Source organism: Nannospalax galili, unplaced genomic scaffold (genome assembly GCF_000622305.1).
Source record: "Nannospalax galili isolate Female #2095 unplaced genomic scaffold, S.galili_v1.0 scaffold579, whole genome shotgun sequence".
Classification (NCBI taxonomy): Eukaryota; Metazoa; Chordata; class Mammalia; order Rodentia; family Spalacidae; genus Nannospalax; species Nannospalax galili.
In genome coordinates, this window is record NW_008344599.1 from 2202598 (window position 1) to 2217366 (window position 14769).

Below are 14769 nucleotides of genomic sequence, written 5' to 3' on the forward strand. Positions count from 1 at the left end.
GCTTCTTTTTGTGAACTTTATGTGTCTTTGTGGTTTACTTTTTGGGCATGAAAAGCTGGTTCCTCTAAGTTTCTGGTCCTCTCTTTTGATTTTATATTGGGGTGGCCAGATTGCTATAGTCTTCAGGAGTTCCCATAGAGGCCGAAGTCAGATGAGGATCAGATGCTCTCAGTCTTTCTCCTAAGTTCTGGATCTCTCCAGGAACTATTTTGGCCTCAGGAATTTGGCTGTTGGACTGGCCTGGGAGCTGGATTCATGAAAGATGCTGGTCTAGGGCAGCTGTTGGCTGTACCACCCAGAGATGCAAAGGAAGATGGGGGCAGGAATTGACCCCAAGGGCTCCTGGGGACTGCACTGAGGAGCTGCATTGGTCTGGATGAAAAGGATCAAGAAGAGGAAAGGTCAGCCCCGGAGTCCAGGAAAGAGGCTGGTGGGTCCTGCAGGCCCAGGATAGCAGGGGGAGGTGATGGTGGGACCAGGCCCAGAGTGCCCCTGGAGACCCAAGAAGGAACTGAGTTGGTCTGGATGAAAAGGATCAGGAAGCAGTAGTGGTTCCCCAGGTGTCTGGGGCGCCAAGACAGGGAATGGGACAGGACCCAGGCTAGGAGGAGAGAATGGGGGGGAGATGGGGAGGGAGGTGGGGCGGTGGGTGTCAGGGGTCAGGGGTGGTGGTGGTGAATGAGGCTGGCAGAGTCAAGGCACGGGGGCACGATTGGTTTACCCTAATGAGAGGCCTGTGGGTTGGAGAGAGGCCTGTGGTTCATGCCAAGAGGTATAAAATTTTAAAGATTCTAAATTTTACTTCAAAAGTAAAAGTAAGTTAGTATGAAAACACTTCTATGTAACTGTAATGTCCACTATAACAGGATTCTTGGTATGATTTTGGTCCTTCAGGGTACAAATCTTCTAACATTCATAGCTCAAGAAATTGTTTTACAAAGATGATATAATCTACACTAAAATTATTATCACTAATATCCTATTTTTCCAGGCTTATGTACCTTTCTAATTATATTACTATCCTCATTTATGACCACAAATAACTAGATGTACACAAGGACCTCACATTTCAAATAATGCTTCTCTGATATTTAAAAAGATTACACACTGATCACATAGAGTACTCAGAGTTAATGAGGCCATGCAAGAAAATAGCTAGACTTAGCTGTTCATTGCTGTCAGGATCTCCAAATTTACACCTGATAAATGACTGATCTTATTAACAGGAGGTAAAATGAGAAGTGATTTCTGGATCATGATCATTGTATCATATGAAGAAGGTGTTGGAATCAGAGAGGAGGGGATGCTACTACCTTTGATGAAGAATGCCTGGAAGCATTTGGAGGAAGTTTGGGAGGAGTCTGAACTTGACTCTCAGCAAAGTCAATGCTGGTAGCTGAAGTTGTTGCAAATTGGCCCCACTGGAAGAGCATGTTTTCTTTTATGTCACTGAAGTTTTTGATAGAGTTCTCCTGTTTTTGAAAGAAACATAGATTTACCCCTTTTATTGAAATAATGATTTTCAGAATCACACAGAACACAGGACAGAGAAGACCTTTGCCCTTCAATTTTCTCTGAAATATTGGGGGACGTCCCCAGGTATACCTACCAACTTCTCTCCAACTACCCCAATAAGGATTACAGAACTCACTCTGTAAATATTTTAATTGTCTAAAAGACTTATTTTTATTTATCTGTATGTATATATGTCTGTGTGAGGGTATATGCTTGTGTGTGCAGGTGCCCACAGGAGCCAGAAGAGGTCTTTGGAGCCCCTGGAGCTGGAAATACAGAATTACAGGAGGCTGTGAGCCACCTGACATGTGAACCAAACTCTGGTTCTCAGCAAGAGCAGAGAGCACTCTTAAGCACTGAACCATCTCTCCAGACCCTAATTATATTTTTTAGATTATAATAAAGTAATAGACTTCACAGTGGCATTTTTGTTACACTATGTTCTCATCTGTTCTCCATCACCACTGTCCCTGCCTTCTTGCCTCTTCTGGCTGTTTCCCCCCTGCCACACAAAATCACTTACTTGTACTTTCTTAATATACGCATCACAGTACTGCCCTTATTTCTTTCCTAGTACCTTTATTTCCCATGTAAGTAAAGCCCCAGAGGACACTTGACTGTGTGTACCAGAAGATAGGCTTTATTTTTATTACACACTGACTTTAGATAACTTGATTAAGCACAACTTTTAAGTCTTTTATTGTTGTTTTTCACTGTTTTGTAAATTAACCCCCTTAGGCTATAATAGAAGTACATGTCAGAATGAAGCCACCTACAATTGTGAATGTAGTCTATTAAAAATAAGCCTTTTTATCATGAAAATATACAAATTGCTTTCTGATAACTGTTCTCTAGGCTCCTAAAACAACAAAAACACAAACATTTCCTTCAGTTTTGGAGAGATGACTGGATGAAATATAGATTCTTAGAAGTAACCACAATGATAACAACAAGGAAAAAACAGAAGAAAACTTGACAATTCCTTCAAATAGGTCCACTGCCCTCAAGTGGTGCAAGTTCACTGGTGTTAAGGACATAGTAGGTCAAAATGCGGGTTCGGTCTTGAGATAGAAGTTATATTATCAAATAGTGATTTCCTTCTGCCCAGTCCCCCTTTGGCAGATGTGTAAAATTTTTCTTTTGTTGCTTCACCTCAGCTGAGGGCTTCATAGCCCAGGTTAGATGGAACCTCAAGACTCTATGAGGACACAACAAAAGGTGAAAGGAGAGAAATGGGAGATTAAGAGAGGGGTTGATGAAAACATGCATGAAATTGTTCTTCTACCCTCATCTTCTCCCCTAGGACACAAACCTGAGAACAGTTAGGAGAACCTTGTCCTAGGCAGGAAAGCAGGGCTGCTTCTTGCTTCTGGGGTCATTTCCTGCCCTGTACCCCACCTGCCTCCAGGGCTTTTTGCAATTCCTGTAACTACTAACGACCAGCAACCACTATAAAATCCTGAAGAGGGGCTGGACAGGCAGCTCGGCAGTTAAGAGCACGGACTGCTCTTGCAGAGGACCCGGGTTCGATTCCCAGCATCCACATGGCAGCTACGAACAGTCCTTAACTCCAGTTACAGGGGACTCCGAAGCCTTCTGACCTCCGGGGCATTGCACGTCGCGGGTGCACTCACGTACATGCAGGCAATACACTCATACACATAAAATAAAAGAATGGTGGTGTGCGCCTTTATTCCTAGCACTCAGGAGGCAGAGACAGGCAGATCTCTGTGAGTTCCAGGCCAGCCTGGTCTACATAGTGAGTTCCAGGCCAGCCTGGTCAGAGAGGGGGAGGGCCTTGAGATCCGGTAAATGGCCTGAGCCAGAGCCCCTCAGTGCAATTCCTAGCTCTGGGATTCCCTCCCATCCTGATGGGAGTTGTTAGTCTACTTCAGCAAAGCTTTCCTTTTTTGAGTCTTCTCTTTCTCGGAGCTAGCTTCTCCCCTACTTCCCGTGTCTCTCTCCCTCACTCTGGCACAATGAAACATTCCATGCTGCAAGGAAGCTTGTTAAGGTCAAGAATAAACTATTCCATAGCTCAAGGAAGTCCGTGAACTGACCATGCTCTCCAGGTCTCCCCCGAGTATATACAGTTCCTAAAGGATTGCTGATTGACATTCTGAGGACAGCCAGTTGCCTGGAAGAAACTGAGAGCAGCTGAGCTGCCAGGAACAGGCTCAGACAAGCTGAACTGAATGAAAAAGGCACACTGCGACCTGCTGAGCTGCCTGTAGGTTGTACAGTGCACTCCAGATTTCCTGAATTTGTTAGCTGTCGTTCATGTTATGGTGGGCTTTTTGTGACAGCACTGTCTGGGGGTCATTTCTACTCCTGTAAGAATCCATCAACCATATTCCTTTAAATAAATCCAGCAAAACTCATTGGTTCACCCAGTTGGACTTTGCTGGCATCCTGACTTTGTCTGTGACACACCTTAACCTGGGCAAAGAGGAAAGTAGTCTATGGACATCAGAAATGATTTTACTAATGCCTACCGGTCAGATCAAAAGATGACTTACATACTCTTCATGTATGCATTTGATCATTTAATGAGTGATTTAATCCTATGGTACAATGGGGTAGAGTCGCACATCAGTAAGAGGCTTTTTCAAGGTTATGGCTAGCCTGCTGATACGCTATAGGAGGAGGTATATACTGGGAACAGGAAGATGGTACCTTGGTTAAGAAATTGCTGGGTGATATAGGTAAAGGCATATGTAGAGTCTGGTGACTGTCTTCTGTTTTCATGGCATTGGTTACTGAAGGTTCTGGAAGCTGATTCTGCTCCTGTGTAAGCTTCATTTTCTTGAAGTCTTCAGTTGTTATTGTCTCTTTTCTCTTCTTCTGAAAGAACAATATTTGTGTTTTACTCATGACAATGGTTGATTTTCTTTTTTGTTTTGTATACTGAGCCCCCTAGCCTTTGCAGGCAAAGCTGTGTTCTCCTATGGAAGTTTATGTACAACTCAGTAATATTCTTTAACATTAGAAGAAACACAATATTTTTTATTTAAAATGTATGTGTGTTATGCCTACACGTATATAAGTGCACCTTTGTCATGCAGTGCCTTTGCAGAACAAAAGAGGGCAAAGGAACTCCTGGAAGTGAGGCTACCGACTGTTACAGTCACCATATGGGTACTGGGATTTGAACCCTTGTTTTCTACAAGATCAGCCAGGGCCCTTAATCACTGAGCCATCTTCTCAGCCCCAAAGCACAATATGTTTAATATCCAGACAATTCAGTATTAATATTAGATTCTAATTGTATTTATGACATGGGAATACCATCTTCTCAATCAATGTCCAGAGGTGAGCATAGGATTTCCTCATGTAGGAGAGGAGGCATTACATTTATGTCAGTCGCTCCTCCATTCGTTCTGTGTCTATGGGAGTAGGCCATTAATTAAAAAGTATGAGCTTAGATTTAATTTCTTCTAAAGCCATGTTTTTTTTTGTTTTTGTTTTTTTGTTTTTTTGTTTTTTTTTTTTTATCTTTTTGAAGCAGGGTCTCCCTGTAGCCCCAGCTGTCCTGGAATTCACTATGTAGACCAGGCTGGCCTTGAACTCACAGAGATCCGCCTGCCTCTGCCTCCCAAGTGCTGGGACTACAGGCATGTGCCACCACGCCCAGCTCTAAAGCCATGCTTTAAAATTGAATGCAAAATCAATAAATTTGTAGAAAACGAGTGATGATTTTATGTTTCCATCCTTGGGGATTATACTGCAAAAGTTAAACACTAGTTTTGGGCCCTAAATACAAGGTCCAGGCAAGATATGCCCATTCATGTCATAGTGACAAACCTGTTTAGGCGAGCAATGAACTGTTCTCTTGATTACATTTGAATCTTTCTCAGTGGAGGGAATTCTGGCCTGGTACTGTAGACATGGTCAAAATGCTTGGCTAATATTGATGTTGGTTTGCTTAATGGTCATGTTGACAAACTTTCTAAACGCTAATGTTTATAACCATAGTTTTGTGCTGCTCTGAACCCTGGTCAGAGAAGCTTCATTCTGCAGTGAGTATTGGTTAATGCAGAGACTCATAATTGTTTAAACTGCTGAGAATAAGTGACTTGAAATGCCCAGTTGTAGACAGTGCCTCCCCAGCTTGGCTCAGGGAAACTTATGGAAGAAGTGACAGAGAATGTAACAGGTAAAGGATGGGGAGGAATGTGTGAAACACTGTCCTCTGGAAATAACAACTGCTGAACATATGAACTCAGAGCAGCTGTGATTACTCATCAAGACTGGCACATGATCAAGCCAATTTAGAACTCCAGCATGGTGGGGGGAAGGGGCTCCTGCATCCCTAGCTGAGAGATGTTGGCAGTTGACGGCTTCTGGGGGAGGGAGGGTTAGTTTTCTTGGTGAGGTGGCTACTGGTAGATTGTCCATACTCCTGTGGATAACCCATAGCCATTCGTGCATGGGTAGGGTTAATTGGATTCAGTGGGTTATAAAATAAAGGAAATGAAATTGCGAGTGTTAGAACAAGTTACAGGGAGGATATGAGTGTATATGATCAAGATATGTTGTCTACATGCATGACATTTTCAAAGAATTAAAAAATAGTAAAATAATAGAAATAGTCACAGTGTGAAGAAGTAAGATACCTCCTTACATATGAATGATGATTTTTAAAGTCATACAGAACACTAGGTATTTTTCTTATAATTACTTTCATAGAACTTTGAGCTCTAATTTTCTCTAATGGAACATCCTTAGTTATCTTTATTTGCCCTCCAGCTACCTTACTATAACCTTGCCCTGCAAATGTTTTTATTTTAATTTTTACGTCCCACCCTGTACCTCTGGCTCTCTCTAGCTGATTTCCTTTATTCTATAAAACAACTGTCACTTCTTTCTTATCACAGGATTCCACTAAGGTGGGCTCTCTAAGGATAGAAGATGGGTCACACAGCATATGTCAAAACACCTGATGAGAGGGTCACTGAATTGAAAATGGCTCAGAAGCTTGGTTACTAGAAAAGGAAAAACCCCTAAACAAAAACTGGAAAGTAGGGCGTGGAGAGACTTATAACCATCTCTGCTTGTCTGCCCGACACCTTAACCTGGGCAAAAGAGGACAGTGGTCTGTGGACATCAGAAATGCTTTCATTAATGCATATTTGTCAAGACCAAAACACAACTTATAGGTCTTCATATATGTGTTTGATCACTTAATGAGTGACTTCATCATATGATAACAAGGAGTAGAGTAGCACATTAGTAAGAAGCTTTTTCAAAGGTTATGACTAGCCTGGTGACACGCTATGGGAAGAGGTATAAATTGGGAACAGGAAGGTGGTACCTTGATTGCGGAATTGCTGGGTGTTGTTGGTGGAGTCATGGGGGGAATCTGTGCAGCGTCTTCTCTTTTCTGTGTGTTCCTTTCTGCAGGTTTTGAAGGTTGATTCTGCTTCTGGGTAAGCTTCCCTTTCTCTAAGCCTTCAGTTTCCATAGTTTTGTCCTTCTTTTTCTGAAAGAACAATGTTGTTACTTTTGATTTTCTTTTTGATGTGATGGAGACTGAAACTGCAGCTTTGTGTATGATGAGCTGTGATCTTTAATGGAGTTTTATCTCCAGCCCTTAGTAATGTTTTTAAATATCAGATGAAGCACAATATTTTAGTACCACGAGAACCTTCTCCTTATTACTGGGTGTTAGTTATATTTGTGCCCTAGTGAATGCCATTCTCCTACCAGATGGCCAGAGGTAAGCATAGGATCAAATCATAGAGGAGGAAAAACATTTATTTTAGTCCTCTCCTCTCTTCATCACTGTGGTGATAGAATTGTCAAGGCCCTAGAATTATGAAGTCCATATACAGGATCAATCTCTTTTAAGACCATATCTTTAAACTGATTGCTATTCCAGTAAATGTTTTAACAATATACAATGATTTTGAAGCCATCACTGGGAACCATATTGCACAAGTTAAAGTAAATACTATGTCTTTTAAATTTTTTATTTTTAAGTATTCATTTGTATGTGGTAGGTTGTGGGTGGGGAGGTATGTGCACTTGAGTGTAGGTATCCACAGAAGCCAGAGGTGTCAGATTCCTCTGGAGCTGGAGTTAGAGGTAGTTGCCAGCTGCATGCTGTGTATGCTGCAAACTGAACTCAGGTGCTCTGCAAGGACAGCATGTACTCTTAACCACTGAGCCTTCTCTCCACAGCATGCACTCTTAACCACTGAGCCTTCTCTCCAGCTCTAAATACTACTTCTGAATTGAAAGAGTAACCGGCAACTATGAATTTGCTGACGCAGGACCACATTTTCACTAGGTCCTTGAACTAGATGAAGAGCTAAGTGTCCATGAAAAGCTTATACTGGGAAGAACCTTAGCAGAAATCTTTGGTTGTGGTATTAGCCCCCTACCTTTAACGAAGGTGTGTCCTTGCTTGATGCATCTCTGATAGACTCAGGTTGGGAAGTGTTAGGTTCACCTTGCTTTCTTTTTCTCTGTGCGGCATTGCTTTTCCTTTTGTTTTGATTTTGAACTGTTTCAGTAAAGAAAATACAATAAGCCCAAGGCTAGGATGCAGTTCCATTATAGGACAGTTGAAATTTTTTCAGTCTGGCTTCCTCCTCAGCTCTTGCCTGTCTCCCTGTGTTTACCTTCCTGTGTTGCAGAAGACCCACTTGGCCACAAGGCAACCAACAGCACCAAGTCAGCCCCAGGAACTCCTTGCTTTTCCCAGGTACAAAGGTCAGAGCCTTCCCATTCCGGGGATGCCTATGCATATCAGTTAGGCCCTGCCCCAACCCTCTTTTATTATCCAATAGTCTGTTTTAAGAATCTAAAGTTTACATGATAGTAACGACAGGTCATCTTCTATAGGAAACATTTTCAAAATCAGAGAAACAGAGGAAGAAATGAGGACTTGATGTGTTATGTGACAAATTGGAGCTATTAGACTTTGATTCTTCTATTTTTGAGACAGGTTTTGTAGTGAACATCAGGCTGTTCTCAACTAGAGATGTGCCTGATTCTTTGGAATCTGAATGCTGGTGTCTCAGGTGTTTATCACTGTCCCCAGTTTTTCTATAGTTTTTAAATCCAGTAACTTTATGAAAAGAAACTTTTTTACCTCTCTAAGGTGAAGGCTTCTAGTTAGTGTGACATATTTGTTACTATTAGAAATATTAATGATGGTGTAAGGTTTTTAATTGAGCAATAAAAGTAATTGATATGAATGTTTTAAACAAATTTGTTTTCAAATTTTACTTTATTTTTTAATGCTTTTACTTGTTGAAAATGCTATTCTAGCTCAACAAATTTTTTTTTCTATACTTCCACACCTAAAGATGTCCACCCCCAAATACATGTAATTTTTTGTAAGGAAGGAATTATTTGTCAATTTATTAGCGTCTGAAATTCTTCTATTCCTGTAATTTCCAAGTTGTAGTGGTAAAGGAACATATCACCTGTGATCATGGGTGATTGCTAGGCAAGGCTGGCCAGGGGAAGAAAGGGTGGGAGTCGAGGGTGCACCCCATTACCTTTTGTCCTTTCCTCCTTAAATCTGTCAGCCAGGGTTGTAAGGAGTGGCATATTTTTGCACACCTCGATCAGTTTGCTCACTCCAGCATCCTTCGGAAACTTTTCTTCCAACATGTTAGCAATCTTAATTATGTCATAATCTTCTTGCATTTTGTCAGTTAGATGTAGCTCCTTGTTCAGTAAGGACTTAATCATCTTAAATTTAATATCATCAATGCGTGCTAATTGTTCCAGAACTACTTTCTTATGTTCATTCACCATCTCTCAAATTATGGAGGAGCCTACAAGAGAAAAATGGCCCAGAGGATTACCCACATTCATACAGAACTTCAAAACCAGGTGTGCCTAAATACCCATGCTGGTGTCATCCACAGCCGTGTGTGGGAGAGAGACTTAATCACCAGATGCGCCACTGTGAAAATGGGTGTAAATCTGCTCTGTTAATTAATAGGTCTAAAATATTTTTCACTGTGATGATAATTGCATTAGTCAGTTGAAGTCTGTGGTAGAAGAAAGTATGAAAATCATCAAATGGTACAGTGTTTATTGTAAGGACTATGAACGTTCAAATCCTTGGTTCCTCTTCCATTGTTTCTTGGGTCAGGAGCTTGTCCCTAGATGTCTGCTTCTGAGTTCCTGACTCTTCCCCATCTTTGGTCTATACAGACTGTGTATTCTCACCATACTGGAAAAGCTGTCGACTGCAGCACTGCTGGCCTACTCAGGCACAGCTCCTTGTCTACCTGGCGCTTCCCTTACTAGGTCTCACCAGCCCCCTGTCTTCCTGGTGTTGGACTCTGCTATCCTCATCCTCTGTGCTGTTTCTGCCATTTTGCAGAATATTTATGTACTTTCCAGTGTAGGCTCACAGCATCTCCTGGGTAGAATTATATCAATAGTTGCTTGGTTTTGCCCCCTTTAGATTTGATTTCATTAATCAGTATTTTTGTTCAGAGATGCAGTTGTCTATTTACAAGATATGTTTAACTTCTGCTGAAATTATTTAATGGTTTCCTAATTTATTAAAAAAATTCCTTGCTCAGTTGGGCATGGCTGCACACGTTCTTAATCCCGTTACTCAGGAAGCAGAGGCAGGAGGATCTCTGTAAATTCTAGGCTAGCATGGTTTACAGAGTGACACACTGTCAAAAACCCAATTTCATACAAATCTCCCAAATTCCTTGTTCCTTAAAATGTCTTGGAAGGACTTGGATAATTTTCAACTTTAACTTGCATCTTTTTTACATTCTGACACTCACTACATACTGCAGAGTGGACATGTTCTTTACCTTGTGAAGGTCTATGAAACAGATTATTTCTTTGTCATTGCCTAGAAGTCATTCTCACATTGTTTTTCCTCTGTTTCCTGTGAGTATCTCTAAGAATCAAATGAGATGTTCCTTTTGCAAACTTGCAAATTTCCCTACGGGATTGAGTGTGCGTCTCTGGATCTGACTAGCACTTTGTGTCCTTCCTTGATGACTCAGTGTTGGATGGAGTCCAGTGTTCTGCTTCAGTTCACCTGTCCTTTCAGTGGAGGAGTCATGCCCCGTGTGCCTTTGTGTAACTGGAATGTTACATTTTCTGGACATATTAATTGCTTCTCTTTTTGAGAAAAACTGATCATCCTGAGGCTAAATAAACTCATAGGATCAATGGAAAACCCTCACAGATACCCATGACAGTGAAATTGACTATTAGGCCAACATAAAGACTAAATCATCTACAAAAATTAAGATGTAGATTACAACTGATTCTTAGTAGTCAGACTATTTTCAGCAAAACAGATTTATGATTTTTACATAATCATGGTCAAAAATCCCAAAGATAGTTCCAAAGTTTAAAAAGTTTTATTTTTTGCTGTGTCTTGTTAAAGCACAAGCATATTCAAAATACAACAAGATTTTAGTTGACAAGAGAATATGCATAATTTTTATGGATCCCACTTACATGTGAATGTTTATGTTTTGCTGTTGATTTATTGCTGCTTTTCATTTTGGAGAAATCACCCCAAATCTCAATGGAGTTTCCAGTGCTTAGAATACATGTATTTTTATTTCAGCTTTTAAAATAATGTATGTATTAATACCAATTTACAACTACCAGATTCCGGGTGCCTAAAAATGTTCAGCATCACTGGTACAAAGAAGAAATCCGAAGTTGTCTTTAGTAAATAATTAATTTTGGAATTAGCATTTTAACTTAAAAAAAATCATTTAAATATGAAAACCTCAAAAATATTCTCTGATATTCAGAGCCTCCGTATTTCAAAATGCAAACTCACATAGAAATAGTTACTGGAGGTATTAGTAAAAATAACAAAGACTAAAGCTGAGAATACTGCCGACCAAAGCTAAATGGAGTGCAAGACAAACTTGATTAGATGTGCTACGTTTAAAAGTAAAACCTTGTTCACAGAGAGGAAAACAGAAAGATATCAGCATGGGTGATAAGGAGGGAGGAAAAAGAACTTAGAGTTCACTGGTGTATTTCCGTTAAAACATAAGTGCAAATATCGTAAAGTAAAAAGAGCACAGTGGAAGCAAGACTGTTAATTATCAGTCTGTTCATGAAGGTGGTCAAGTTACAGCTCCTGTGACATTTTAAGACATGTACCTAAATGTCAGTAACAAAGCAATTGTTAACAGTAAAAAAAAATTAAAATTAAATTTCTTTACTCAATAACTAAAGAAAACCTGGTTTACCTATATCAGTGTAGCTTTAAGTAGAACTTAAACTAAAACTCTTATTAAATGTGATAAAAATTTCCTTTCTAGAAGAAACTAATAGTTTTATTTATGGACTTGTCTAATTAAAACAGTGCATGGTACTTCTGTTATTTTATGTTCCTTCACAGCATCGTTAAATAGCTTCGTGGACTACATTTTGCTCCCCCTTTTCAACATGTGCACGCATCTGCTCATGTGCATATATAGCTTGCGTGCCCTGTGTGTGAGAGCACATACTTCTATGAGTCTGAAAGAGGCACAAAGAAAACCCACAATTTTATGAAGATATAATGGTGTGATCCCTCAATTACTGAATGAACAATGTGAAACATATGTGAAGATTTAGAAAGTTTTAGCAACATATCTGTGAAACACTGCAAAATTGATCTAATACAATTTTCAAATCAGTATTTAAAATATTCTATTCAAGTACACAAGAACTATACCAGCAAATACAGAGAATCTTTAAAATAGCCTAAAATTGGCTCTAATTCTAAAATTAGAAATGGATTTCTAATTAAACCTCCTTTCTCATCTATATATCTTACCGTCAGAAAAGAAAAAAAAAAAAAAGAAAAACCAACTGAAACAATTAACTTTCAAGATGACAGAACATCTCACAGTGACTAATACATTTCTTTTACAACCTGATGTAAAGGGGAGTAAAATAAAATGTTAAATGTGCTTATGAAATTATTAAAACACCATGGATTTGGTGAACTGTATTTATGAATCTCAGAAATTTTCTTCTACAGGTGCCCATTCGTGTTACAAAACTGAACTAATACAATATATGGCAGCTCAAGATCCAGATGAATTTATCACTTTGTACTATTTCAAGGTAAGATTTCATGTCATTATGTTGTCTTTCACCCAGTCACTAACCACAGCCATCAGGTTCCTGTGTACTTTCCAGCCAAGATAGCCAGAGTCTTCTGATATCTCATTCACATTACACTTAGAAAGTTTATTCTACAGTCCGGAATTTTCAAAATACATTTGTCCTGACTCAGGCCTCAGTGACAGAGGAACAAAGATGTCGGTTCATCTTCCTGAGTGAAGCCTCAGAATCCAGCTGCTGTGAGTGCAGCTGGTTACCAGCCCTGCTCCCCTCTCCCCTGCCAGAACCAGTGCTGATCTTCTCTGCATTCTTGTGGGTGTTACTGAGCTTTCTAATCTTGATAGAAATAAGCGGGCCTCACCTTACGGAATTTGTTCAGCACTGTCCAAATCTTAGATCTTCAGCAAGGCGGGAAACAAGGCTTATCTGTTTTCAATAGGAAGATACCTTAGTAAATCTCTCAGAAACTGGACAGGAGTTTGTAATCTCCCAATGCACTAAGGAAAGGAAGTATTTACAAATATAATAAGAAAAATATCCAAGGATCAAGTCACTTCAGGACTCAAGCAGTTCTGGGTGTCTTTCTCTGTGGTCTCCCTGAGGGGTGAGGTGCTGAAACTCAGAGGACTCCGCCCCATACTTTTCTTAGCTTTCGATTTCCTCTGTTAGTGAAACTGGACAGTGTGTTTCAGTAAATACTGTGGTTTCCTGAAATTCTCAGCTCAGCTCTACTCAGTTATTTTTCTTACAAGTTGTCGGGAGCCGTAGGCCCCTACCCCAGGAAATAGCAAGACCTGATTCCTGGCAAAGCTGTTTTTCAGACATCAAGGCTGGCCTGGTTTGAGATTAACCAGATGACTATACTTGAAAGCCTCTCACAAACATGTTGTTCTAACCTGGGCACTTAACGCTTGAGAGACTCCCTTATTTCTCATGTAATTGCTAAGAAACTTTGGTATTATTCTGTAATCATACAAGTGTAACCTCTTAATTGATTTATAACTTGCTATATAGAATTGTGGTGTTACTATGGAATTTACTCTGTGATCAATTGGTGTGGTGTTATTGTGATATTCGTTCTGTTAATTGAATTGCTCTACTTCAATGGAATTCTCCCTGCCAACTTCCCCCTCTCCTCCCTATAAAAACTTTGTGTGAATGTTCATTAAATGAGACTTGATCAGAAAGCCTGTCTTGTCTCCATTCTTCGCATCTCTTGTCCCTTTCCGTCCCCTCTCCTCCCTCCAGAAACCCACGTTGACTGTCTCACGGGTCGGGACAACAAGTCTAGGTAGAAATTCCAATAATGAAATATTTCGACCCAACAGACTTACATGTGGGTCGTGAGGAGTTTAAATTCTTTTAGATAAAATCCCAGAGGGAATTAGGTCAGGCAGCCTCATGTCCCTTCTTTTCCAGTTAGTGCAGATGGCAGAGATTTTGGCAGATGTGTTTTGCCATTGGTTCTTGAATGCATTTCCTGGGGCTGGGAAGAAACAGTGGCTTTCTAGGAGCATCATGTCATTAGAATACTTGATGTCAAACTCAAGTAAATAGCAATTGATCTTTGGCTCTTCTCTGGCCTGTAACTAAGCTGTTCTCCTTCAGTGATAATGATAACGATACCTTAGGCTTTCTGGATTATTTGTGGATAAACAGGAGATGGGAGGTGTTATGTAATGAGCACACTGAAACCTGGACGTGAGAAAACTCTGAACTTCTGGTAGCCTCAGAACCTGGAATAACATTTGTAGTTTTTGTGAAGAAGAGTAGATGGATTCTGGACTACTATAATCCTGAGACATGGTACAAAGGGCACCAGGCATTGGGAGGTGTGGCTGCCTCCCAGCTGATATGTAAGCAAGATGATGCCCTTGCTGAGTTCTCATTCAGCTGGCTGGGGTTCCTTGATTCACCTGAATTAAAACCAGGATTATACTAGATGCTTTGCAAAATCTGATCTCTAGCAGCTTTTGCATTATTTTTTAAATTTATTATTTTTCATTTTATGTGTATGAGTGCATTGCCTGCATGTAAGTGCATCCGTGTTGTGCAATGCCCCCAGACTCAGAAGATAGCACCAGATCCCCTGGAACTGGAGTTTCAGGTGGTTGTTAGCTATCACATGGAATATGGGAATGGAATCCAGGTCCCCTGCAAGGGCATTCGGTG

General features: G+C 40.3%; 1 protein-coding gene across 1 annotated transcript in view; it reads right to left on the reverse strand.

Annotated features, from left to right (window-relative positions):
* The window catches only part of LOC103740253 (gamma-interferon-inducible protein 16-like), a 58461-nt gene extending 45237 nt beyond the window's left edge, over positions 1-13224 (reverse strand). The window contains exons 1-6 of the mRNA XM_029567245.1: positions 12959-13224; positions 9027-9308; positions 7902-8023; positions 6830-6997; positions 4192-4359; positions 1314-1472 (exon numbers count right to left, since the gene is read on the reverse strand). Of these exons, the coding sequence (XP_029423105.1) occupies positions 1314-1472; positions 4192-4359; positions 6830-6997; positions 7902-8023; positions 9027-9288 (879 nt within the window). The 5' untranslated portion in view covers positions 9289-9308; positions 12959-13224. The remainder of the gene's footprint in view (positions 1-1313; positions 1473-4191; positions 4360-6829; positions 6998-7901; positions 8024-9026; positions 9309-12958) is intronic.
* Positions 13225-14769: the final 1545 nt, after the last annotated feature.